This window comes from Pollicipes pollicipes, unplaced genomic scaffold, assembly GCF_011947565.3.
Source record: "Pollicipes pollicipes isolate AB1234 unplaced genomic scaffold, Ppol_2.1 Scaffold_4740;HRSCAF=5597_pilon_pilon_pilon, whole genome shotgun sequence".
NCBI lineage: Eukaryota > Metazoa > Arthropoda > Thecostraca > Pollicipedomorpha > Pollicipedidae > Pollicipes > Pollicipes pollicipes.
This window is the reverse complement of record NW_023596545.1, coordinates 507,899-535,341: the sequence shown is the minus strand read 5'-3', so window position 1 is coordinate 535,341 and position 27,443 is coordinate 507,899. Positions and strand designations below refer to the sequence as shown.

The 27,443-nt window shown below is 55.0% G+C and overlaps 1 protein-coding gene across 1 annotated transcript; it reads left to right on the top strand.

Moving 5' to 3' along the window:
- Positions 1–4,512: 4,512 nt before the first annotated feature.
- LOC119098828 (uncharacterized) lies at positions 4,513–14,306 on the top strand (the record flags this gene model as incomplete). The annotated part of the gene is made up of 14 exons (XM_037221877.1): positions 4,513–4,597; positions 5,125–5,313; positions 7,269–7,446; positions 7,689–7,810; positions 8,414–8,622; positions 8,768–8,923; positions 9,475–9,690; positions 9,979–10,125; positions 10,507–10,642; positions 11,269–11,390; positions 12,081–12,353; positions 12,926–12,982; positions 13,701–13,976; positions 14,142–14,306. Coding segments are annotated over 14 exons (2,331 nt in total), but the record flags the coding sequence as incomplete, so codon positions are not given.
- Positions 14,307–27,443: the final 13,137 nt, after the last annotated feature.

Sequence of the window (27,443 nt, the reverse complement as noted above, 5' to 3'; positions counted from 1 at the left end):
TCCTAGAGTACCCGTACACACTCAGGTGTGGGGCCACCGTGTGGAGTCAGACCCGGCAGCGGCGACCCACTACGGCCGCGGTAATGTCCGCCTAGCGCTCCAATAAAAACGGTGTAACGACGCGCCTCTCGCTCCCTTTTTAGAATTGCCCTGTAAGAAAACATGTCAAAAGATCAATCAACGAGCACTTCGCCGTAACAAATCGTGATGGCAAATTGGTTCACTCCGCTCTGTCTTCATATAACGGGTCAATTTACACCAACCGCTGATAAATGCGATCAAGAAGCGGATGATGGTTTCTTGACCCAAACGGACGCACACCGCTGGCAGCGTGCACCAGCGTATCACATCCTTCCCCACCTCATGTAACGCGCTCGGGGACCACGAACCGGGCCCGTGCTGCTGATCCTCCCAGAGTCAGCGCCTGGCGCCGCCACTGTTGTGACTGGCGCGTGCCGCCCTCACTGCGTGAGTGAGCCTGTCAACAGATGGCGCTGGGAGAGACGCGCCGATTCAGCGTCACGTTTTGCTGATTGCAACGACCTTGGCGCGAGTGGAGAAGGTTTTCCGGCGGTCCTCCCGACCGCTAAAGAACAGTCTGAGCCTCCGTCACCGTGGGCTTGTTACAGGCTCGAGCTATTGTTAGCTGACACTAGGGCGGCATACTTTTCTGAGCAAACAGGTCGCTGGCCAGTACAGCACAATGGTTGCAGATAGACAGGCATTGGACATTTTTACATTCTTTCTATCTCTCTCCTTAATTTTTGAAGAAAACTCAATCATATATAGCCTGAAACTTGGATGTCACGTGCAAGGTACATCGTTTTGAGTTTTTGTGTGTAACTGTGGCAAAGTGGATATATTTATGTGAATATTGCTGAGAAACCTCTTGTAAGGAGCCACGTGGAGTTAAATGGCGTCGGTCTACTCCTCCCGCTGCGCTGTCGCCGTCAGTTTCGAGACGCTGAACGAACCCTCGGCGACTGGCACTGTCGACATTGGGTGTGTGCTGACCCACCAACCCGTCATGTAACGATGTCCATTTAAAGGACCGCAGGGCACGCAGGCTCAGCCCGTCAGCGGGCAAACACGGCACGATGACACTGACAGATAGCCATAGGCCGCTGAAGAGATTTCGCACAATAAAGCTCCTCCTGCTGAATAATTCACACATTGTAGCAAGGGTGTGCGTAAACTTGTCAGATTTCTCGGAGCTATTTTCCAAGTCAAGGCCGTTGGTTTCGTGCGTTGGCGCCGTGCGCTTTGGCGCAGTAATTCCTCACAATCACCAAACCGGCCGATGAGTCAGCCGTGTCGAATGCGGATGAGCGCCGCCATTGAGAAAGATGCTCCTGCGAACTGTGACCGACCAATCCAGCACGAGTGACATGTGCGCTGGTCATGCATCGCGGATAGGTTATCAACGTCCTCCGCTCGCTTTTGACTTATGCTTGGCTTTCTCAACCATCGTTTTCGCGTTACAGGGCACGCTGTTCAACATGTTCACCATCGGACCTCTCCTGTACGGCCTGGCCAAGCTGGGTGCCATGGGCTCCAGCATGTTCCCGGCCTACGCCAACTACGACATCGCCAACATCAGGTCAGTGGCGCCGGCACCGAGGGCCACCGAGGCTATACTACGCTGAGGTGTCTGCGGAGCCGAACCCCCGGGTCCTGACCGGGTGCCGGTGGCTACGCCAACACGATACCTATGATGGCTTGGTAATGGCTGCTGGCTGTCATTTAGCGCATTCTCGGCCTCCATCAAAGAGCGCATTGACGTCATGTCCCGTCATGCCTGCTTTGTACGTTTTGACCTAAAACCGTTGGGTTCCGGATTCCTGTCCTCCATTGTTCAGTTTGCGGTTTAATCTGTTTCTTCAGGGCTTCAGCAGTGCCACGTGTATCAAATGAATGTTCGCCTCTTTAAAAAAAACAGGCATGCATTATGCATGTAAATTATTATTACGTCGGCGCATCCGTAGCGTTTGTAGTGTGTAAATTGCCCAGGTCATTATGAAAATGTTATCACTACTGGGACATTCTGATTCTGGAAACAATAAGATTGTAAAAATGTGTTCGAGTGGCTGCTAACACCACCTTATGGCCTTCGACACCATTTATTTTTCGCCGCCAGCTTCTCCTGCCAAAATGCATTCTTGGTTTACATGATATTTGCCCTCTGGAATAGAGCAATGGCTAAAACTATGCTTGTGATAGAAGCCGTTTGTGGCAAAAAAAAAATCATTGGGGAAGGTAATACAGGTAGTGTAAGCAACGCCGTTGCTCAGCGCAAAACACACTCAGCGCCACAGCCAACCGAGGCGGTATTCACCACTGCGGCAATGCAGTCGCCGTCCCAATTCCGTGGCGCCGCAGTAGGTCACCCCGTACCGCACCGCCCCCTCACCAGCCGGTACATTTGTCTGCCGTGTCGCCGCTAGCCCCCTGCCGAGGGCCGGCCGGCCGTCACGGTCACCAGCGGCTCGCAGCGGGGCCACTGTGGCCGGCCAGCCCGCGCGGCCGCGGCCAGCGCTCAAGGGATTAGGCGGGTCCGCGTGCTGGCCAAGCCACGGGCCGCCGCCGGGGCCTTAAGCCGGCGACCGCCTCACCACCAGCCGGGCACTGGCTGTACTGAGCCCTGCCGCTCGTACCGCTGCCCTGGGAACCACGTGCGGAGGTGTTCGGAGGGACATGGCTGGCAGGGCGGGTGGTTCGTAAGCGGATTACGCTGCGGCACCTAGCGCACCGATCTACGCAAATACATCGGCCGCTTTAAAAAAAAAAAAAATGACGGTGCGAAGAAGCCGGGACCCAGAGGCACACAAGCTCATGCGTGCAAACAATCGAATATTTCACCAGCTCCTGTAGCTGGGGTCAGACGAATGGCTCGCATGTCGCTGGTCATCAAGGGCGTTTGAGCCAAGACAGGTCAGCACCAAACCCAGACAGCGCACAGAGGAGATGCTTAGTCTAATTGGGCTTCAAAGAGCACTAGAATTTTTGTTTTGCTCAGAGCATATGGGGAGATGCTTTTGGCAATTGCTTACAATTGCTGGCTGCGCAATCTAACGCGTCATCAAAACAGGTGATGCATGCAGAGAAAGAAAATGCATGGGTTGGAGGAATTTGGATGGTTTTATGTGTCTTTAACAGCACCGTGAAAAATCAGTGGCGACAGCTTTCTGTTTTGTCTTTGCTATATGTCTTTGACAGCTCTGTTAAAACTATCCTTCTCCGTGATAACGGACTACACATTCTAATGGCCGCCTCAATTACTCCGGATTCCCAGAGCTTGCATTATCCAGCATTAATACATAATCAATATGCAGGCTACACCGCTAATTTCGTTTGGCTGAGAGGCGTCCCTGGCGCCACTGCGGCGTTTGCTTCGGAAGCGTTTCTGGCGCCACTGCGACGGGCCGAGTGTGGGCCTCGAGTGCCTTCGGACATTCTGTGCTGAATGCCTGTGAACATCTCCTAGATAATGGAACAAGCTTAACACTCCCATGGCGGTGATGTGTTGTGTGAGCCGAGCATGCTTACAGTCGCGGTCCGTGGTTCAGGTGCTACGCATGCTTACAGTCGCGGTCCGTGGCTCTGGTGCTACGCCTGCTTACAATCGCGGTCCGGGGCTCTGGTGCCACGACTGCTTACAATCGCGGTCCGTGGCCCAGGTGCTACGCCTGCTTACAATCGCGGTCCGTGGTTCAGGTGCTACGCCTGCTTACAGTCGCGATCCGTGGTTCAGGTGCTACGCCTGCTTACAGTCGCGGTCCGTGGCTCAGGTGCTACGCCTGCTTACAATCGCGGTCCGTGGTTCAGGTGCTACGCCTGCTTACAGTCGCGGTCCGTGGTTCAGGTGCTACGCCTGCTTACAGTCGCGGTCCGTGGCCCAGGTGCTACGCCTGCTTACAATCGCGGTCCGTGGCTCAGGTGCAACGCCTGCTTACAATCGCGGTCCGTGGCTCAGGTGCTACGCCTGCTTACAGTCGCGGTCCGTGGTTCAGGTGCTACGCCTGCTTACAGTCGCGGTCCGTGTCCCAGGTGCTACGCCTGCTTACTGTCGCGGTCCGTGTCCCAGGTGCTACGCCTGCTTACAATCGCGGTCCGTGGTTCAGGTGCTACGCCTGCTTACAGTCGCGGTCCGTGGCTCAGGCGCTACGCCTGCTTACAGTCGCGGTCCGTGGTTCAGGTGCTTCGTCTCCTGCAGCAACTGACTGCTCAACCCTTTGAGCTTCTTTGCCAATTCGAATGACGTCAGTAAGCTACCAAAGCCACCCACGTATTCAGTAAGCTGTCTCGTTTATGAGGACTGGCCACCTGCTGGGTGCACCGGGCAACACGCGATGTATCCCCACAAGCTGCTCCACGCATCAGATTCCTGTAGCTCTCACGCGTCTTGGGTTTTTTACGTCCTTTTGCAATGAGGATGCAAACAGTAACGCCGTGGCTTGCTACCGCAGTTTGGTGCAGATGCTGACCTTTTTCGTCGCTGATCGTGGCGTGGATCCTGTGGCCGTGCTGGCCATCTTCCAGGAGGTCGGCGTCAACAAGGACCTCTACTTCCTCGTGTTCGGGGAGAGTCTGCTGAACGGTCCGTGGCAGGAGACGGCGAAATATCGACACTATAACATCATGACTTTGTGTTGCCATTGGAAAAGTGGATGATGCTGGGAAATGTAGATCATAATACTATTCTAGGAACAAAGACTTGTGTCGAATGTTTTCATAAGCCCATGCTTGTGGTTGTCCATCTGGAACAGATTGTGGTCATTTTCTGTTTGAGTAATACATCGCATCTCCTTTGAGCGAGAACACTACAATCTCAACCAATTATGAGCATCGCATGTGCCGACGACCACAGCGCAAGCGTAATGCTCCCCATACTAATAGATGACAAGCATTCTTTCATATCTCTAATTGATGTCCAGATTACACTTTTATACAACACGTGAAATTCGTCTTCGATGGTGGTTAAGGAAAGATTCTCGATGTGACTCATTTCAAAATTAGTTTTTGTGAAGGAGACCAGCTAGCGGAGCTATGCTGATGATACAGGCGCAGAGAACAGCATCGATCCCGCGGCTGAGCTGCAGCAGCCTTGTTACTGCCTGTCCACAGACGCTGTCACGGTGGTGCTCTACAACGCGATGGTGGCATTCGCCGGTCAGGATGGCGAGGTCATCACCTACGACCAGCTACTGCTAGCCGTGGCCGCCTTTTTCTGCGTGTCGCTGGGCGGCCTGACCATCGGCATCATCTTCGGCGTGCTCACCGCCATCATCACCAAGCACACGTCCGAGCTCCCCGGTGAGACGACCGGCCTCACACGCAGTCCGATGTCGTGCCTGGCCGGAGGCTCAGACAAGCGGGACGCGTAAGAGGCCCCGGCCGCTGGCGCGAGGACCGTTCTCGTTGACAAGCAGCCCTCCTCTCCCCCCCCCCCTCCCTGAATTCTAGCGAGGCACGGCGCAATTTTTCGTATGATCTTCGCGATCAGCTGATGACAGGACTTATTGGCCTACGCCAAAGACTTCGCCGAGGCCTGTCAACCTTAAAGAGTTGGTACGATGCAGATTCATCCCGGTCCCATTAGCCGGCCTCATACGTCCAAATTACAGTAAAATTCCGTTTTGTAATAATACCCACGCGCATGCCACGGACGAGGTAACCGCACAGACACGCTCGCGCGCTCCACTCTCTCAGCGTAGTACGACATTGATGACAACACTGCTGACGACATTGAGCGATGCATTCACATTGCGTTGGCCTTGACCGTCACGTCCTGCCGGTGTCCGGCCAAAAAAGTATGACCTGAGGATGTGAACCTGCTGACAAGTCACGTGACATTGTACGCCCGGGGACGCCGGACCTTCGGCGACAGACCACCGGACGTGTGTGGTGACCGGATGACCGGACGTGCGTGGTGACAGACCATCGGACGTGTGTGGTGACCAGAGTGTGTGGTGACGGTGTGAGCGACAGAGATGCCGCATCGTAAAGCGCAGCGGTGGTTCTATGACAGATTCATAGAGGACAGGCTCACTCCGAAGGGCTTAGGCTAGTGAAAAAGCCACGGCATTTGTGGCACCGCCTATCGGGTCGCGCCTCCGATGCTCAGCACGGCCTCTAAGTCCCGGGCATCTGGCACTAACTAGCCCGGCCGATGACGTCAGCCTGCAGACCGCACCCGGCTGCTGCACACTTTGGGTTCCTAGACCCATGACCGGCTGAAGGCCATTCCTGTGCAGTGGCTTTCGGCTGCTAGACGCGGAGGGTAACCGTTGGGGAACACACGCGAGACGAGTCCTCTGCATCTCATCCGATTTCCTGCTGGTTGGCCTAACAACATGTTTACTTTTTGCTTCAATGATAAAATGCTCCTCCGGCAGGCAAGCTGTCCGCAAGGTTGTCGAAGCAAAACGCTTGGCTTAAAGAAACAAAAACGCAGCCTTCACGGCTAATACATCTTGCCTGCCACTGGCATCGCACCAGAGGGGCGGTCAAACCACTCCTGCTGTCAGGGCGAGCCAGGGTCACCGGGGTCATGTCGTACCTGTCGACCAGTCGACATTGAAGGGGAGGGCGCCCAAATACGGTTACGGACGTCACTGGCCAGCGTCGTGACGGTCGTGGCGTCAACTGTGACGCAGACCTCAAGCCACCTACGTCAGCTCCGTCTGCCCTCGCAGAAACACGTGACGCAGCTGTGGGGCCAGGTTGCTGGTGATGTTGAGCCAGCAGACTTGAGCACCAGAGACTGGGTGTCACCTGTGTGAGAGTCGGTCACGGGGGCCGAACCGTGTGGCGGATAACCAATGGGACGACGCACGGTGAACTGAAGCGGAGCGAACAGTATGAGCGGACGTGACCTTAACGCCATTGCCCAGTCGCTAGCCGTGGACAGCGGCATGCGCCGCTGCAAGGGCTTTACTGGCATACAATACTCGCTGAAGGAGTGCTTTGTCGCTCCGTGACGCAGTGGGTGGAGGGCGTGACGCGTGACAGAAGGCTCCCTGCGGAGCATGCCTACAGTGGGCCCTTATCAGGTCACGCGTGGCTGAAAGGTCGTGGTGGGAGGTGGGTGGACCATGCTGCACTCATCTGACGGCCTTCCCCACTCCTGGTTGACGGAAATTACTGCAATCAGCAGAGAACCAAGTCCGCATGGTTGCCAAGGATACAGGATGATTTTCCGTCAGATTACGTGCAGCAGCCATGTCGAGTGTAAGGGATTACGTCGTTGAGTGCTGTTGTTTTTTCAGTGGTGGAGCCGCTATCTCTGCTGGCACTGTCGTACCTGGCCTACCTCTCAGCGGAGCTGGTCCACTTCTCCGGCATCATAGCCACTGTCGGCTGTGGAGTGGTTCAAGCACACTATGCCACCAAGAACATCTCGAAGAACTCATACATTACCATCAAGTATTTCGTCAGCATGGCTAGGTGCACACTACTTTTTTATATCTCATTCTAGCAATATGCTTTTGCTTAGCAGGTGTCAGAAGCATTAAAGCGTGTTTAAAACTGAGCAGCGCAAGTCAGGAGCTGCTTCGCTTGAACTGAGGATGCTCAAGTGAAATCCATATCCGTTGCCACAAAAGGCGCCGCTTCACGGCGTGCCCAACGGGCCGAAAAGAGTAGCTGTGCGGTCAGCATCACCGTCTGAGCCCCGTCTCCGCCGGCAGCTCCACTAGCGACACCATCATCTTCATGTTCCTGGGGATGGTGCTCATCAGTGACGACCACCGCTGGCACACGGGCTTCTGCCTCTGGACCCTGGTGCTGTGCCTCGTCTTCCGATTCATTGGTAAGTTTGTGCCGCGTCTTCCAATTCGTCGGTAGGTCTGTGCCGCGTCTTCCGATTCGTCGGTGGATTTGTGACGTGTTTTCCGGTTCGTCGGAAGTTCCGCGCTCCGGTTCCGCGCGACGCTGCAGTGTCGCTGAGTGCACTGGCTATAATATTGCTCTCTCACTGCTTCCGAGCCGTCTCTGATGTCTCTGCTGGCCGCTGAGAACCGCACCTGCTCTCTTTGTACCGCGCCTTTGTGCCTCTGACCGTCGTATATGTCTTCGGTTTAGTCGGGTAGGGAGACGATATCTCAGTGGCCTGTTTGGATATATATATATATATATATATATATATATATATATATATATATATATATACTTGCATGTGTGTGCGTGCGTTACTTCACCGTCTTGAAATAATGAAACACACATATCACGCACCAACTCCCCTTTGGTCGTCTTGTTGCTTGCAACTACACGAACTAATTTATAATTTCGAACACACATTCCCATTGAATGGCTAACTCAACGTTTCTGAAGAGGCCTGAAGCTCCTGCGAGACTTTGTAGCTACTTGTATGACGTCATCAAAACGTGTTGTGACACTGGCTGTCGTCCGGCAGGCGTGTACCTCCTCACAGCGCTGGCGAACCGAAACCGGATGAACCGCATCGGTCGGAAGGAGCAGTTCATCATGGCGTACGGAGGCCTGCGCGGCGCCGTCGGCTTCTCGCTGGTGGTCATGCTGGGCGATGACGTCATAGACAAGGAGACGGCCCAGGTGTTCGTCACCTGCACACTCTTCATCGTCCTCTTCACCGTGTTCGTGCAGGTGCGGTGCGGTTGAAGGGGTGTGCGTAGTTGTATATGGCTTCCGGACTGGACCCGCTGATTGGTCGCAGCGATCCGTTGAACCGCCGCGGCTCTGCGCGTGTTGTGCCGGAACCCGGGCTAACTGTGGCGTCCGCTGCTGTCAGGGGTCTACCATCAAAGTTCTCGTCAACATATTCCGCATCAAACTGGACGAGAACGAGGAGAAAACCTTGGCGGAGGAGATTGTAACGTCTTCGCTTGACCACATTGCCGAGGGCATTGAAGAAATTGTCGGCTTTGGAGGCTTGAATCGATTGAAGGTGAGAGGCGAAATGGCATCGCGAGTAGCTTGATTTATTTGAAAGTAGATGCGTTATCGGAATGGCCAGACTCGGTGCTTTAGTGGTTGTTGAAGGGATTGTGTTTGACAGCATCTTTGCGCGAAACTGACTGCAATCCCAAACCACTGTGCGTAATGTTGATTTATAATCTACTTCCTGATGCTTTGATTTAATTCGCTGTTGCGTAATTCCAACTTGTGCTTACTTGTGTTGCTTTACAAAACCGATTTTGACATGCTTTCTTGAAACCTGCGTTGACTAGCGGGCCAGCACCAAGACAGACCGTTTGGCTTCATGTACAACTCCGCCTGCCTAGCTCTAAACCGATATCAAAACAATCCGCGCAAATAGTTTCAGCCACACGTCACATACCTGACGCGCCAGCTATGGTGGTGGGACGGTGTTGTTCGATGCTGGATGCGCACTCGGGCAGTACAAAGCCAAGCAAGCCCCACGAGGGAAACCTCGCGAGAAGCTCATTTCACGTCGCGGATTTCCGACGCGTTTCACGCGGCATTTATCGGCGGCAGGAGCGGCTGGAAACGTTTGACGAGAACTACCTGACGCCGTGGCTGGTGCACACGGCACCAATGTCGGCTCTGGCGCGGCTCTACGACAAGCTGGTGCTGGACGAACACTACGCCAACCTGTACGGCCCGGCCGCCGTGCTGGAGACGCAGAAGGACTACGACACCAACTCCGTAGTGTCCTCGCTGCCTGCGTACCCCTCGCTTGGCCACAGAGACGTGAGAATTGGTGTGACGTGGTGTCTGTCGACCCCGCCCTGGACTGTGTACTGTTGCAGGCTTTGGGCTGGTGCAACAGGGATCTTATTGGGGCATGCAGCCCACCTCTTCTATCCGAGGAGGAACTTAGCTATTGATGTAATTAAGCCAACGTTAAGCTCGCGATTGGTCGAGGAATGGTTGAGGTGGGACTTAAACCTCCCGTCAACGCGCCTCAGCCCCATTGTGCGGCGTGTGTTCTGCCGGCTGAGCACCTCTCCTGACGCGTCCCATCCCCGCCTCCCTCAGCGAGCGGGCTCTATTTTGCCGGAGGATCTGCCTCTGGAGATCGAGCCAGGCTGGATGAGGCGCAAGTCCATGTTGAGCTCGCACAACGTCAACATCGCCCGCCGGCTGTCGTCTGCCGCCAACCTGCCGCTGCCAGAGGACGAGCTGGTGAGTCACGGGTCACGGTCAGACGAGGAGCTGGCGAGTCACGGGTCACGGTCAGACGAGGAGCTGGCTGAGTCACGGGTCACGGTCAGACGGGCAGCTGGTGAGTCAGCGAGTCACGGTCAGACGAGGAGCTGGCGAGTCACGGGTCACGGTCAGACGAGCAGCTGGTGAGTCGCGGGTCACGGTCAGGCGAGCAGCTGGCGAGTCATGAGGTCCACCGCTGCCCGAGGACTGACTCAAGGGTCTCGGTGCTCGTCCAACTGCGCACTGCTCATGTCTCAAAGCCTGTTTATGTGACCTGGCCGACTTCTGCATGTGACCCAGCCACGCCCTGTATACATGCCACTCGGCTGACCTCTCCGCCGCGCGCGGCGCCGGCAGAACTGGCTGCGTCGGATCTCGACCGCCTCGCCGGAGCTACCGATGGCGCGCCCGTCGCTGAGCGACGCCCGCCGGCCGTCGCTGCTGCCGCACGACGGGCGCCGCTCCTCGACGCTGCCCTCCGACGGCAGGCTGGGCGCGCTGGCGCCGCCGGCCGCGCACACCGGCCGGCGCACCTCTATCGTCGACGGGCTCAAGACCAGCCTGGCGCGACGGCTCTCCGTGTTCGGCGCCACCGTGCAAGACCAGAAGTACGGGGGCTTGGTGGCGGACGGACGGGACGGGGTGGGGTGGCGCGCCGTGCTTTTGTGTGGGTGGTTTGTGCGTGTGTTGATGTTACGTCCGTCTGCAGTTATGCCTGTCGACGGAGTCTGAACTCAAGGTATGACCGTCCTAGTGAGAACGATGCACAGAGTGGTGGTAATCTGAACTAAATGTATAACTGTTCTAATGAAGACGGTGCAAGAGCGGTGGTAATCTGAACTCAAGGTATAACTGTTCTAATGAGGACGGTGCACCAGAGCGGGCGGTACTCACTCGCCAACGTTTCCCGTATCCATCTTTTGCTCCCAATGCTTGAATAATGGACCATGCACAGCCTATATTTTAACCGTAGCCACTCGCCAATCGGCATGGCTCCACCTTTGCGCTAGAAGTGGAGCCTCCTGCTCGTGACTACCCCTGAGAGGCTCCAGGGCACGCCTCTCTGGAGGCCGTCAGGCTGCCCACCACTGACCGCCGCACCCTCGCCACCCACCACAGAGATCATGGATGAGGAGGTGGGCGGGCGGCGTCGACTCTGTCTTCCTGCGGCCGACATCACCGAGCCAGGAGCGACGCCCAGCTGTTGCGACACGCCATTCGAGACAACCCCTTCAAACAAGGTGAGGACGGCTGGCACGTGCCGGAGACGCCACCCCACCCCGGAAACATCGGGCTCGCCAATACCCCGAGTGGCTGCGGCGGATGTTAGAGGAGCTGACAGGTCAAGTGCATGAGCCTGACGCGCTACCGCTGCTCTAGGAAAAGTGCCCTTTGCCTTGACATTACCGTTATGCAAAAGCTCGGTAGACTTTAAAACGGTCTCAGCAAGCTGCATGAGCCCACTTTCCGTGATAAGCTTGAATATTACGACATTGTCGCCGTGGCGACGGTAGACACCACAGACTACACCAGTGGGACGAAATCTAACCAGTCGTGAGAAGATCCGCCTGGAACTACAAAGCTAATTACGTGGCAGCTTGTCAGCTGGGCTGTCGCGGCGTGTCTAGCGGCGTGTGAGGCGCACGGGGACTCACCGAACGACCGACAGGCGCGCGCCAGACGGCTCCCTCACCTTCTGCTGTCTCTGTGGAGACCAAACAATCATTAGCTTATCTCCGAGGTGCTCCACGCTGCAGCTCAGCCCACGCCATGGGCACGGCGGTGTCTCGCACTGACTGACCGCTGGCGCCGCGTGCTGTCATTAACGTCGCAGTGTCATTGGCAACGGCGTAGTGTCACTGCTGGATGTCGTTGCCGTGCCGGGCTGCGCTGACCCCGCCCCCCCCCCCCTCCCCTTGCCCCGCCCGCAGCTACACTTCCGCTACAACCCGAACCTGATCGACGAGGAGGACCAAGAGATGGAGTCGCACCTGCGGCGGCGGCGCATGAACGCGCGCCGCATGTCCCAGATGGTGATGCTGCCGCCGACGGCGCAGACCATGCTGGCCGGGCTGGCCGAGCAGGGCGAGAGCTCCGCGCAGGATTCGCCGCTCTCGCGGGCGAGCACGCGCCGTCAGTCGCACCGCATCCGCCGCTCGCTGAAGGAGACGCCGCCGGCGCGCAGCCGCAGCAACTCACTCCAGGTGAACGGTGGCGGAGGGTGGGGTGGGTCATGGGACATGGCGCAGCGGGGGCCGTGCACCTTGACGGTCATGTGCGCGGGAGTGTCGTCTGCGCGTGTCTCTTAGTGATTCAGTATCATCGCATGAAGGCTTGTAACGCGGCATTGTGCTCAACACAAAGCGTTAAGTGTTGTTACATGGAGGGGAGTGAAAGGCGCTTCATTCTCTGGCTGAATGAAGATCGTTGAGGAAACTTGTGGCCATCTGGGCTGGGTGCACCACTCCGTGGTGGCCACTGGCACCTGGTGAGGAACGAGGACTCATCCTGACACGGGATACCATGCCGTTTCATGATAAGACACGTCACACATCCACGATTACATAATGCAGATGAGAATGACGGTGACTCGTGGTACTGAAATATCTTGCAGTTGGGTTCATACTGTGAGGGACAAACATTACATGCAACGGTAATATTTGTGTTCTCACGAATCCATGACAAGGTTTTTTCCACAAAATTCCTCGTGAAACGCTACGGGGTTGTAGATTTGGGGGCCGGAAATTATGCCAAGTAACCCCACGCCTCTCCGCAGCCCTCGCATCTTCAGAACGGTAACCAGCCGCCAGCCTTCGGAACGACCGCCCACAAGGTGCGCTCCGCCTGCCGTTCAGGCTCGTGACAGGCAGCAGCGCTCACTGCCGCCTTCGGCACGTCGGCTGCCAGTCAGCCGGCTTGCTCTGGTGGCTTACATATGTTAATGGGCCGCTTACGTGTGTGCGCAGCCAGACAAGATAGGCGCCGTCAATGTCTGGTCAGCACCGAGCTAGTCTCTGCATTTTGACGCCGGCGTTGTTACTGTTATCGCAGGATCTCGAGGTCTTTGCGCCTCCGTGTACGTCGGTGCCGTGTTTGACCGTACGCAGAGCTGCATGCATTATAGCCGGCACGAGCGCGGCGTTCAGCTGGTCAAGTCTGAGTGGAGAAACCCATCCTTGTGATGTTAGCAATGGAAATTTACCCGGTGTCGCATGTGTTAATAATACCTGCTTAGTGGCCACGGCGCCACCCGTGCTGGTTCCAAGCAATGAGCAATGTAATTGTTTTCCAAGCAGCGGAGGGGTGAGCATGGCCATTTTCGGTTATTTCTGTCCAGTCAGCGTCTATGAGGCCAACGCTAGATTCTCAGAAAGATAGGAGGGGGGGGGGGGGGCTCAGCCCCTCTGGCCGCTTAGCTCCTGCGCCCTGTCCCGGGCCGTCTGCGCTGGCCTGTGACCACCTGGGATGACTTTTGACTGCGCCTGCTGAACCCTGACCGCCCGTGCTGACCCCTGACCGCCCGTGCTGAATCCTGTCCGCGGTGCCGGCAGGCCTGGGTGGCCCCGTCGTTTGGCGGCGGCTCCTCATCGGCAGAGCCGGCGCGCGACGCTGAGCGCGGCGGCCACACCAACCCCACATTCGTCATCACCGAGGAGTCAGACTTCGAGTCGGAGACGGCCACGCCGCCGGTCTCGGAGGTGTCGTCGGGCCGGCGGACGGGCGCCTCCAGCCCGCGGCGCTCCTCCGCCGAATCTCGCGGCTCGCCGACCGCGCACGACCGTCGCCGCGCGCCGGCATCGACGCATATGTCGCCAGCCACGTCACCGGTGGCGCACTACCGGCGCAGGTCCCCGCGCGGGTCGCCCGGGTCGACGAGGGCGTCGCGGGCGCCGCGGGACCGCTCCCGGTCGCCGCAGGGGTCGCAGGGATCGCCGCAGACGCCGCGGACGCCGCAGGAGGAGCGCCAGGCGCCGGGGCTGCGCGGCGCGCAGGGCAGCGGTCGGAGCTCGCCAGATTCGACCGTCTCGGCGCCGCTGCCGCTGCGGCCGGTGCCGACCATCTCGGTCACGGCGGACGAAGAGGAGCCGGCGTCGTCGGCCGTGACGGAGGAGAGTCCGCCCGACGACACGCCAGAGGTCTGCGTCAGTAAACTCTGAGGTGGGTCAGACGCGGCAGCCGGCGAACTGTGGCGCGGCGAACAGCCGCGCCAACACGGCGCCAGATTCGTGACACTCGTGGATGAGTGACGCGGTGGCGTGACGCCCACTTAGGCGCAATAGCCGAGGCGGCGGGGCACCAACACCAACTCCATCGACTCGGCAGTTCCTATGCAGTCTGACGAGCTTGACGGCCACGAAACTAGCGGCGGAGGTAGGAGGTGAGAATGGTACTCACACTCCCTCCACTGCTGAAGCTCAGTGTTGCCCGTCGCAGACCACGAGCTGGAAGTTTTCAAAGGAGAAGACCCGCATCCACTACGGCCTATTGCTCAAGCGTATGACACAGGCAAGCTGGAGCCGCGTGCCTGACTGCCACGCCGGCTCCTCCGTGCCGGTCAGGAATGGATACGCTTCGGACTTTCCCGATGACACCGAGGCAAGAGCACTCTCCGCTCTGCAGCGTCACGCAGCCGGGACTGTCGCCTTCCGGGAGACGCCGTTCCCAGGCAGTGGTGGTAGAGCGGCGCCGGCCGCTGGCGCCGGCCTGCGGCGCGGTCCACTGTAGTCGCACACCTCGTGGTCTGGTCCGGTATGGCCTGGTCCGGTATGGCCTGGTCCGGTATGGTCTGGTCCGGTATGGCCTGGTCCGGTATGGCCTGGTCTGGTATGGCCTGGTCCTGTATGACCTGGTCCTGTATGGCCTGGTCCTGTATGGCCTGGTCCGGTATGGCTCGATCTAGTATGGCCTGGTCCGGTATGGAGTGGTTTGGTATGGCTTGGTCCGATATAACCTGGTCCGGTGTGGCGTGGTCCGGTATGGCGTGGTCCGGTATGGCGTGGTCCGGTATGGCGTGGTCCGGTATGGCGTGATCCGGTATGGTCTGGTCCGGTATGGTCTGGTCCGGTATGGTCTGGTCCGGTATGGCGTGCCGTGGTTCAGCGCTATACTGGCACTTGCGGTCGGCTAGGTCGCGGCCGCGCCGGCTCTGCCTCCGCCATCAGTGTTGCCTGCGAACTAGTGCTCGGCCGTTGCTGGACAAGAGGGGAAGGCGTTACGAAGGGGAGGGGGGAGGGGTGGTCTGGTTGACAATGTAGGCTGATGGTGTGTTATAACTCCGAGTGCATGACGGAAACTGTTGAACTCAGGTGCATCCCGAGTTTTGCCAAATTGGTTGTGGCGACTTTCGACTGATGCTCCGAAGTTGAGATGTGTCTGTTTTTCTAGGAGTCGCTCATTTTTAAATGTTTTACTCTGCAAGTTTAAGTGTGCTTATCAGCGTCCCAGCCGCAAAGGGATTCAAGACTGTTTTTCATTCGATGCGCCGTTTCATCAGGACCAGTCGATGGTGTAGTGCTGTAGCGTGATCCCAATCCGGCCTGTTTCACTCTCGAAACGAATGTATACATGTCTGACCTTGCAGCTGTCGGGCTCGAAACGTGCGTCTAAGCCGTGTGCAATTTACGTGTCCGTGCGCTGGCAAGCTAAGCGTTTGTATCCGCCCACTCATCGATGCAAATGGCTGAATACTAATACACGGACAACTGAAGCAAGGCAGCATCGCCGCTCGTTCCTTTCTTGTGGCTCCTTCTCTGATGACGGGAGACCATGTCTGCCTGTGTCTCCACGCTCCCGGCGCCAGTCAGCGCCCCTGGCGGCCGCTCAGTGATTCGCGGCTGATCCTGGACTGATACGACATCTCCGGTGCTCCGGGCGTTCGCTGTCGGAATCACGGGACGTCCCACACCGCTGTTGCTGAGGTGGCGCCACAAGCGGCCGTCTAGGTGGCGCTGTCGGCGGGTCAAACCGCGGAGGCCGACCGCTCGCCACACAACATGGGGAACTAAACCTCAAAGTTATCCGTGATTAAAACGACCGGATGATGCCGCCACTGTTTATTTCATGTGATCGGGACCGATCAATGATCGTCTCGGGCTGAGCGCCCGGTGTGAGATCCGGCTTACTTCAGCTGAGCCAGCGCCTGGTCACCCAATCTCCACAAAGCCTGCACCGAGGGTGCGACCGGCACGCTGTCGGCGCCGCTCGGAGCCGCCGTGCGAAGCTGACGCCTCTGCTGACGCCCTGTCAGCGGGACCATCCGCTGACTGTGACCACGATGACGTCACTGGCCCGTGATGACGTCATCGGCCGGCAGGCGTGCAGCGCGCCGCTGGCCGGCCGCCAAGGGGTGCTTCGGTCGATGACCGACCCGGCCCCTGCCGCCGCCGGTCCACCCGCCGTCGGCCGCCGGAACGCGACCAGCCCACTCGTGGCTTTCGGCGCGTTGCATCAGCGGTGTCGGCGAGATGCATTGCTTGCGGTCGGCAGCGCGCTTGTGATGTGAGGTCATCGGGAGTATGAAGCGTTTTATTGGATTTGGGCTTATTGTTCCAACCTGGTGTGTGTCCTTCGGGGTTTATCGAAAAGCCCAGCTGTGCGAACAGACGTAGCGGAAGAGCTATACAGCGTTCCACACTGTGAAAAGGGGCTGCCAATGCCTCCTAGACCGAGTGAACTTTATTGATCGCATACCTCTCTCCATTCCCTCATGGGTAGACGGATTAACTGTGCCGCTTAACCATGGCGATGTAGTAAAACAAACGCAGTTACAAACTTCTGATTCTGTTGGGTGCGACCGGCTCCACAAAAGACGCTAGCTCAAAGGCATGTTCCAGTTACGTGAAAGTGACGAAACGAGATGCGTCATACCAATCTGTAAAGTGACGTAGCCAGCCAAATCACATTGATAAACAATTGGTTCGCTCAAATTCGACACGCCAGGTGACAGCACGAATGCTCGGAAACATTAAGCAGAGCTTCTGGTGCCGCCCAGGGTCTCTACCACAGTGGTTCCACCTCAGCCCTCGTTTTTCCGTTTGTTCGTTCGTTCGAATGAGAAGAACGCACTTAAACCACACGCTTCACAATGAGGGTTTTCTCGAACAATAGCTCCAGCGAGCGCATAGGGAAACCAACCTAACCCGACCACAGGCGATATGTGGCTGGTGATAGGAAGTTCTTCGCGTTCACAATGGTTCGTTCCTGGACATCGATGTAATACGGCGTTAAATGTGTGAAGCACGTACCGACGCTTATCGCCAGCTCCCCATCACGCTAAGCCTAACGCCAGTACCCACTGGTTGCAAGGACGCAGCCAGTCCTTCGTTCTAGTCATCCCATCAGGCGATCATTCGTGGCCATCCACCTGGGCTACACTGGACAACCGGCGCTTGACTCCTGTGCACGTGACGCTCAGTCTGTGCCTCGCAGCCGGCTCGCCTGCGGCTGTTGGTCTGCCGGCGGCGGCAGACGACAGGGCGCCCAAGGCGGCGGGCCTCCGCCAGCGGTTGGCCCGCTGCCAGCACGGTCTGCCGTGGCGGACCGGCTGCCCTGGCTGCGTCTGCCGCTGCCGCCCGGGGCCAGGCGGCGACCCCGCTGATCCCAGCAACAGGCTGGCCTCGGCAGTCACTGCTGGACTGCCTGGAGGGGCAGGCTGCCTGTGTTGGCAGCGGAAGCGTGACGCCTCGTTGACACTGTTCGTCTGAAGCGGGGAGGGGCAGGGGGGGGGGGGGGGGTACTGGCGGACCGCGGACGGGAAACCTGGCCTGCTACGTCGAAGGGGACGAGATTGTCTGTCTCCTGTGGTCTTCGGGGACGAATGGGCGGCCTCAGGTGCTGTTTGACAAGTGGATGTCGGCGTCGGCACTTATCAGTACCGACGTTGTTTGACGCATTACCCCGATCAGGGGGATTGGCGGATGCCACTAGATTCGAGTGACGTCATCTACAGCAGTTACAGACGTGCTTCCCCAGCATGCGTACACAGAGCGGTACCTAGCAACTCAAGTTCTCGGCAAATAAATCCGATATGTTTGACCACATGCCATTCCTGTGATCTTGCAGCGCATTTCCACCTGACATTACTCATCAAACGTCTAGCAAAAAAGGTTTCAGGTAGCAACAAACAGCATAAAACTGGCGTTTGCTGAATGTCCTGTGTCGTGAAAGGTGTTCTTTTCCCTGTTGACGCAAGTACATTTGCAACATTTGCGTGCACGTGCGCGCAGTATGCACTCCAGAGCGCGCACAAATTATTCTGTCCATTCCCTGTCGCGCTTGCAAATAAAAATGCTGCACACTTACATTCCCAGTGTAATATTTCGCTTGTTTGTTATCATTATGCCTCTCTCCCCCACATGACACCGCACTGCAAATGTCACGTAAACAGCACACACGTAATCGATTTTGTCATCGGGTCGGAACTTGCCAACATCCAGAGCTGGCAGCCATGGCCGCTGGCTCATCGCCGCGACGCCGCCGTCGTCCTTCGTCCGCACCATCGGCGGTGTTGGTCGGAGGGTCACGCCGACGGCCCTGTCGGCGCGTAATGGGAGGGCGGGCGCGCGCGTGCCAAGCCGCCCCGAGCCGAACGCATCGAAGCGGCGCCAATTCAGCCGCCGGCTCATAAAACAAACAGCGCCACTTCCTCGAACCGGCGGTAGGTGCGCCGTCTCGCCGCACCTCCTGTCTGGGTCTGAGCCCGGCTCTGGCTCGGTGGCGGAGCGCCGACAGAGGCGTGGTGACCCTCCGGCCGTCCCTACCAGACCGTCCGCGGTACGCGCCTACTCCGAACGCGACCCGGCTCCACTGCCAGCGGCCGCGGTGCCAGCGCCGGCGTCAACTTCGCGGAAGGCGATGCGCCCGCCACCTGTCGGTCGCACGCGGAACTCCGAGGATCGGGAAGGAGGGTGGGCTTTGCCCAGTTTCTTTGTCCTGTAAATTATGGAGAACGGAATCATGGCTAGGAACCTGATGTCACCAAGTCTGTTGTTTTTCTCCGGCAACGTGTGAGCAACCGAAAAGGACCGGAGCATTACCTGTTGTGATGGCGCAGGACCTACAAAACTCCCCAGAAGTCATGTTCAATAGCATTAACGTTTCATGCCTTCGGCACAATATAACTTTAGTAAAACCAGGCTAAAGTCAATGTCCTGAACTCGTCTGTCGAAAGCCAAGGAGACAGCTGCCAATCTGATGGACTTGTCACGAGTGCATTCTTGAACCAGTCTTAAAGTGAGGAACGCCTCCCCGCATCAAAAACAAAGACTCGGAACGTCCCGATAGTGCGTTGTCGGATGCAATACAGCTCAGTTTAATTCCGAGGCGCCCACACCTGAAGAGGACCGCGTCGCATCCCCAGATCGGCTTCCCGTACCATCAGCCACTGGCACAGAAGAAGCAACCACCCATCACAGACCAACACCAGGGCAAGCAGAGCTTCGTCTATCACAGTTACAGTGAAAAGATGAATCTTTCACGATGCTAAAAACTGTCCGTCATTCCGTTCTATCCATCCCACCAACTTATGTTTCGAAACTACGCCCAGGTATGTTAAGACCTGTCCTCTCTGTGTCACGGAATTGGATGGCCAGCAAGTGTGCCACTTTCTTTGGTGCGAGCGGTCAAACGACGCTTTTCAAGGGACAAGGACGATGCATTTGATCGGGATATCTAGCGCATATGCCGACAATGTTTCGATTGTGGCAAATTTCGGTTACATACTGCAGAGCACGACTATTTTAGATAACTGCCAGGCTTGTGAAAAGCGGCTAAGATGCGTTCTCCTGTACTTAAATGCTTGGAGAAATTGGATATCATTTGCTTACGAGACACATGGTGTGCACATCATAACTTAGCTAAATCGACTTTTGGCATGCATACGCTTTTGTTTTGATGGCTGTGATTGAGCTGAGGCAGGCAAATTCCCATCCAAAGGATTCTCCACCAAATAGAAAAAAGGGTCTTGGAGAAAGGGAGTGCATGTGATGTAACCAGATTATGTCCCAGTAAAAAGGGCAACAGTCCAGGCAACGCCGAAAGGAATGTGACGTTGACTGGAATGTGGTGTTGCCACGCGCTCTGCACTGGTTTCAACTTGCATTCCAGTGATTACTAATAGCTCCGGATCAGGCTGCTGATAGCTGATGACTAAATCACTACCGGAGACGGATCCAAGACTCCAGCGTCGGGCCAGATTGCTCGCAGTTGAACATATTTCCATCCTGTTTTTCACGCCAGATACGCATACTGAATGCATAACAGCTTCGAGTTCGAATCGACCCACAAACTGCAGCGGCAATGAACATTGCTGCGTGTCCCGCGGGAGGGAAGTCGAGCGGAAAACTCCAAGAGAAATCATCCATAAAACATTCGATCCTTGCCGGGACCAACGGTCCCTCTGCCTTTCACTGTCTCAGTTACCTTGATGGTGGCATTTTTGTGAGATCCTCTTCTTGGAAGCTGGGACTGCGCCAACGTCTGCAGCACATTCGACTGACGCAACCTCCGGGTCAAGAGGCCGGTAAACACCAGGTTGGCGAGTCCTGCCGAGCCGCTGGTCCAGGCCGATCAACACTGTTGATTGCCAGTTCAGAGAATACGGCGCACGGCAGAAATGTACATACCTCACCCCCCCCCCCCCCCCGCCCTCGGGCGCTTCACCGGGCACCAGCTGTGGGATGCGGGGGCGTGCGAGCGAGTGGGCGCGGCCCATCACACGGCGATGGGGTCGGCGTCATTGCAGGCCATTCAGCGCGGCAAGTGGAGGAGTGCCACCAAGCGGGTGTGGGCGGCTCCCGTCAGTCGCTGATCAGCGGCTCTGTTCACACTTCACAGACACTGCGCGATTGGTGACTCTGTGAAGCGTAATTCGGGGGGGGGGGGGGTGGACTTGTGGGAAACATCTCCAGTGGAGTCACAGTCCCGACTAATGAAAGTGCATTCAGCTTGCTACATGCGCTGGAACGAAACCTTCCCGTGTTGGCGGCAATTAGGTTCAATAGCGACACGTGTGCTGTCAAATCCTTTGCTGAAACGGAAACTATACGCTGAACAAGTGAACTCGAGTTGCCCTCATAACTGCGCCGGCCAGTCTCAGTTTGTCAGCGACAAAACCGGCGGAGAAGATGTTATGGTCACGCGGCTGTGACATATTCAGAACATGTGACATCCGGGCGTTCACCCAGGATTTTCGCATAGCGGGAGGGAGGGGATGTAAAGGAGCACTATAGCTGAGGACACCACCAAAATTTTCCTGTTTCATGTTGTTGACCTGCGGCGATATATGTGGGGGTAGGAATGGGGGTGGGAGTGGAAGTGGAGGTGAAGGTGGGTGGGGGTAGAGGTGATGGTGGGTGGAAAGGAGTGTCGCACCAACCAAGCGGATTTTTTCATCCAAATCTGTGTTATTTTCCGGCGTTGTTTTCTAGTCGTTTGAAAAAGCTCCTTGATCTTCCTCACCCAGCAGGGAGAAGAAATGTCCTGGGAAAATGGAAGGAAAGGGACACAATTGACTGTTCGACATGAACTCACAATAACATTCTGAGACGGCCTTCAGTACGCTTCCATCGATTTGAGCCGATCAATTTAACAATGCTCCCTGATTCTGAATCACACTCGGTTCTTAGTTGTTGACGGTGGAAATCCTTATCACTGTGCGTGTGAGTCTGCATAGGAACCTACAGCTCGCGGTCATTTCACCCATTTGAAGGAGAACTGTTAAACCTGGAAGAAGCCTTTCCTACAGCATGCTACAGTTTCTCGTCTAGAGCATTCAAGCACGAAGAAATTGAGCGGAATACTGTTCCTATTTAAAACAGCACAACTGTTAGGTGTACTGTTACTATTTGACCTTATCTGACTTCTTCCTCCGTATGGTATTCCCTTAAACCACACCAAACGTTAAGATTTGAAGCAATGACATGAATGTGTTCTTAACATAGCATCGTTTTTAACCATGTCTTTTTCAACCTCCTTCTTGTCTAATTCAACCGTAGTTTTAGTCTTTATCTCCCAGCTGTACCACCAAGATGAGATAACATTTCCTAAGCTCCCCAACTGTCTGAGAATTTAGAACTGACCCTGGACGTCGACTATAAAGAGTTAACCAAAGTGACAAAGACAGCCGAATTCCCAGCTTAAGAAAGCTTCAATTGTTCCCGTGTAGCCATCTGAGAGTATCGTCGTGATTTTTTAACGTATTTCCTATCCACCGTACTTGTTGAAAATGTAAAACTATTTCAGGCAGCAAGTTGTAAAAAGAGCTAATGCAGAAAGCTGACTTAAGTGCAATGCAACTTGCACATAAACGTGGATTTATCATAAAAATGTTTTTGTGGGTTAGCGTTTAAACAAGACTATCGACATCACTTAAGCAAGCCATTGAAATCTTCAAGCACGTCATTTTCTCTTGTGGGGATAATGCTTTCATACCAACTATAGGAGAGCGCTGACTCAGTTTACTTGGTATAATAGTTTTAATTTTTAAATATGAGTATATTTGATTGTATTATATGCATTTTTAATTTTATAGAATTATATATTAATAGTTTTAACTTTTCTGTGTAATAGTTTCTGTAGATCGGCACATTCGTTCGTTCGTTAATATCTTAGCTTCTAATGTATACGGAAAATCACCTCTCGTAACGATTTCTGCAGCATACATATAAAATACATTTATATGATGCGGATTGTTTGGTCGGCGATTGAATGCGCGTGGGCAAAAATGGCAATCACATAATCGCTTCGATTGTCTCTTATTTACATAAACAACTGATGATAAACTGCTGGTGTGAATCAACGCCAAATCATATCAAAGCTGGCCCCGTGGCACCTGTTGCAAGCTTTTCATGAGAGCGTTCACTTAGGTAGGACCTGCTTCACAGCTTTTTTCTTAAGCCACAACAGCAGTGGGGCGTCTTACTGAGCTGCCGATGAATAGAACAACAGCCGGAGGTTGGCACTTTGACACTGCAGTCCACCGTTTCATGGAGTTTCGCTCAAGCTTGCACGTGCACACCACTGACTCCACCAGTCCCCACATCATGACAGGAGAACGTGGATGGCTGTTCCCACACGAATAGCCGAGGTCGCTTATGTTGATAAATTTCCGTAGCGATGGCTGCTGAGACCGGATTGAAGGTCACTGACCCGGCCTGCGCGAGTGCATCACACTCGCTTTGCCATTACGCTCTCTCCCTCTCTCTCTCTCTCTCTCTCTCTCTCTTCCTCTCTCTCTCTCTCTCTCTCTCTCGTCTCTCTCGCCTCTCTCTCTCTTCTCTCCTCTCATCGTCTCTCCTCCTCCTCTCTCTCTCTCCATCTCTCTTCTCGCTCCTCTCCTCTCTCTCTCTCATTTCTCTCTCTCTCTCCCTCTCTCTCCCTCTCTTCCTCCTCCCTCCCCCTCTCACTTTCTCGCTCTTTCTCTCCTTCTCTCGCTCTCGCATATCACCATACGTATTTGCGTATGTATATACCCACATTCATGATTCATTTTTTTCAAGGGATCGTGCCGCACGTAGTCACACCCCTTTTATGGCGCGCTAGTGACTGCATTGGGTAAATTGGTGCTCAGGGACCCATATGTATATATATATATATATATATATATATATATATATATATAATATATATATATATATATTGTGGTGTGTGTGTGTGTGTGTGTGTGTGCTGTGTGTGTGTGTGGTGTGTGTGTGTGTGTGTGTGTGTGTGTTGTGTGTGTGCATGTGTATGTGTGTACACATATTTAAGCACATATGTATGCATGTAGTTCATATCAATGCATATGGGACGTATTGAGTTCACAATACGTCCATGATCAAAGGAAATATGATGTAATGAACACCACACTTTTCGGTTTCAAATCTTCACATTCAGGACAGGCCATCGCACTTCCCACCAGCTGGTTCCATGCAAGTGAGAATTGCTTCATCAAATATCATACTTCCCCAATCTCTGCAAGTGGGGTACAGCCCCTTCAATCCTTCGAAAAATGCCGAGTTTCTAATTATAGCCGTAGTTAACGGCGCAGCAGTGCACCTGATGCAACGCCCCATACTCTTGCGCTCGCGACTAGAAAGCCCGCCGCATCTCCGACGGGCCGTGTCTCGACGGGCCGCGCCGCCCGCCCGCTGCCAAGCACCTCCGACACCCGGCAGGCTCCCCGAGGCCAGCCATCGAGGCTCAGCAGGCTGTGTTTATCCCCCCCCCCCCCCCCCCCCTCCTGGCGACGGTCACGTGATCCGTGACGTCAATGGTGCTCCAGTTGGATGCGGCGGCGCCGATAATGTGCGTGTCCCACCTGGCCACGGCGCTCACGCACGCTCAGCGCGAGCCTTCGCCGGCCGCGCCAAAAGGGGCGGGAGAAGCGCGCGAGCCGGGCGCGCCGCCACCCCTTCTGACCTGGTTGCAGACAGGCCGGCGCCGCCAGCATGCCAGGCGGAACAAGGCACGCGGCAGAAAAAGCGCGTGCCAGTGGACGGGGCCAGCGGCCGGTGCCGTTCGCTCCGTATCGCACTGTTATTCGGATCGCTGCAAACACCGAAAAGCGATTGATCGAAGGGATGTGACATCATGAATGACATCGGACGGCTAGCTTCTTTAGCACGAACCCTGCAGACACCGCCTAGGGAGGTTTACGATGCATCCGAGTACTGCTGAACGTGCACAATGCACGATCTTTAGCTTACAGGTGGTTTGCGTGGAAACGGATGTTAATGGTCTTTAGCAGTACCCTTTTCAACGCCTACCAATATTCTCCTGCCGATCTTAAACCACTATATTGTTTTCTGTAATATTTTGCACACGAGCGTTTGCGCACGATCCGTTGCATTTGCGACGTCTACTAATGGCGATATTTTCGCTGACAGCCGTGATCCTGAAGGATCCTTTGCTTCCGATCGTGCTTCGTAGCATCCCCTGAAGACGATCTTTTGAGACGCGATATTTTCTTCCGACCTGCTGCCACGGACGTTTTTCACATCAATATGAGCCTTACGATTTTTGTCCTGTACTCATGAAATCGGAATAATTTCGCCGGAGCTGGCAGCCGCGTGTGATCGAATCATGAGCATCCCGCCCAGGCAGAACGGTCCCGAGGTGCGGCGACGGCCAGACGGCAGCGATGACAGCCCCCCCCCCCCCCCCGTCCCGTATGCGTTCGTGCGCGCTGGCGACGTTCGATGATTGCCGCCGCTGGTGCCGAGGGGAACATCGATGCACACGGGGAGTAACCCAGGCCAGCCATGAGGATGGCGATTGCCCAAGAGCTAGCTTCATTAACTAGACTTTCACTGGCAGGGAATATCTGGACTCATCAGGGAGAAACCGCCACCAGTACCCAGAAACGCTGGTGCGCACAAGGAAATGGCCACCGAGACGTGGGCGATGCATCGATATCCCTATACTGCATTGCAATGTATTGTATAGGCCGCCACATCCACAAGCAATAATGTTAACTAATGTTTTCTTGGCGATGAGCGAAAAGGTGCAAACAATAAAAAAGTAATATAGGTATGGAAGATGAAGAAGTAAGAATGCTGGGCATGATGTGGATTCCACGGCAGAACAAAACAAAAAACAAAACAAATTAAAACCTTCATATCTCAAAAGCTCTGAAAATTCGATCATGGGGTGGTGTAAGGTCTTAAAGACAGCCAAGTTTCCCATGTCATAGCCTCAGATGCTTTCAACTTCTGGTGGTTTATGACTTGTACTCAAGTGATATCCAAGTCAATGTGAAGTTCATGTCCGTAATCTCACTATGCAAGGGAGTTTTTGGCAATTTCAAAGGACCATTTTCGACCTATTGACACCGTGATCTCGCAGCCTTACGCGGCAAATCGACCTGGCGATAGATGACCTTCGATTCGATGGATCATTCTGAGCAAGGAATGGAACACAAGGTACTACTAATGCTGTTCACACCCCTAATCGCCATTCCCGTGTGACAGGGACCAACTGATTACTTGATCATTGGCCCGCAGTTGAATTGTCGAACTTTGCTCTCTCTGGTAGTATTGATATCAAAAACAAAAAACAAGAGACCAACTGATTACTTGATCATCGACCCGCAGTTGAATTGTCGAAATTTACTCTCTAGTGATATTGGTATAAAAAACAAGAGACCAACTGATTACTTGATCATTGACCGCAGTTGAATTGTCGAACTTAACTCTCTCTGGTTGTATTGATATCAAAAACAAGATCAAGTTAGGACCCACGTGTTTTCTTTCAGAGCTTCACACAACTGTCGACACTGGGGACTGCCGTGATATAAAAACACAGAGCCAACATGGTCCACAGACCTGCTAAACCGGCTCATGCCAGCATAGTGGATAGTAGAACACCACTTGAATTACGGTGTCCCCTCACGCAGGGCAGCGCAGCGGAGTACATAAACAGTGTACTGCATCAGTGCTGGGTCTGTACGATTCTGGATAACGGACAGACGACGATGAGGACGACTTTGGAATGCACGTTCAACCCCTGAAGAAAAAAGTTTTTGGTACTACTTTTACGCTTTTACAGAGTAACATGACACGACCCGGCGACCCCCTGCCTACGTCACAGACCACCGCGTCCAGTATTCGAGAAAATAAACGCAGCTCGTTCGTGTACATCCCCACGGGGTACGGCCCGGAACCCGCAGCACACAAATTAGACGGCAACCGTGGGCTAACCATGCAAACATCAGACACTAACGAACGACATTTGTGACGGATATTTGTGTCGTGTACCCGTTACACCTGTCGTGTGTTAATAAACAAGCGGTGAAGGCGATCGAATGGGCTTACAGGGGTTGGGAGGGGGGGGGGGGGGGGAGGGGGGGGGGGGCGGCTAATGCAAGTTAAAGCTGGAGCTAACGCGTCGTCGCGGCGGGTGCCCAACCCGGCAGCCGAGCTGGGTTGGTCGGCGGCGCTGTCCTGTCTTCGCTGTGGCCGCATTTTGATTACTGGCCTTTTGCCAGATTGTGTTGGGAAAGGTCTTGATTAGACACGGCTCTACTTATTTCAATGGTTACGTAATGTGCATAAGCATGTGTAGATCTGCCTCCCAATCTTATTGTTTTATGATAATCTATACCGTGAGTGCTTCTATCATACGGCAGAGGTCAAATACATACACGTATACAAAAACTTCCACCAAACTGATGCCAATTTGATCACGTGACCACCTGAAGACCTGCCGTTGTTAATAGCATTGAGCTGTCACCTCGAGCCTCTCACCACACACGCTCACAAAATGGGCTCCAAACCAAGCCTAGCGCTTAAGCGCTATGGCTTACGCTCAGCGTTGGT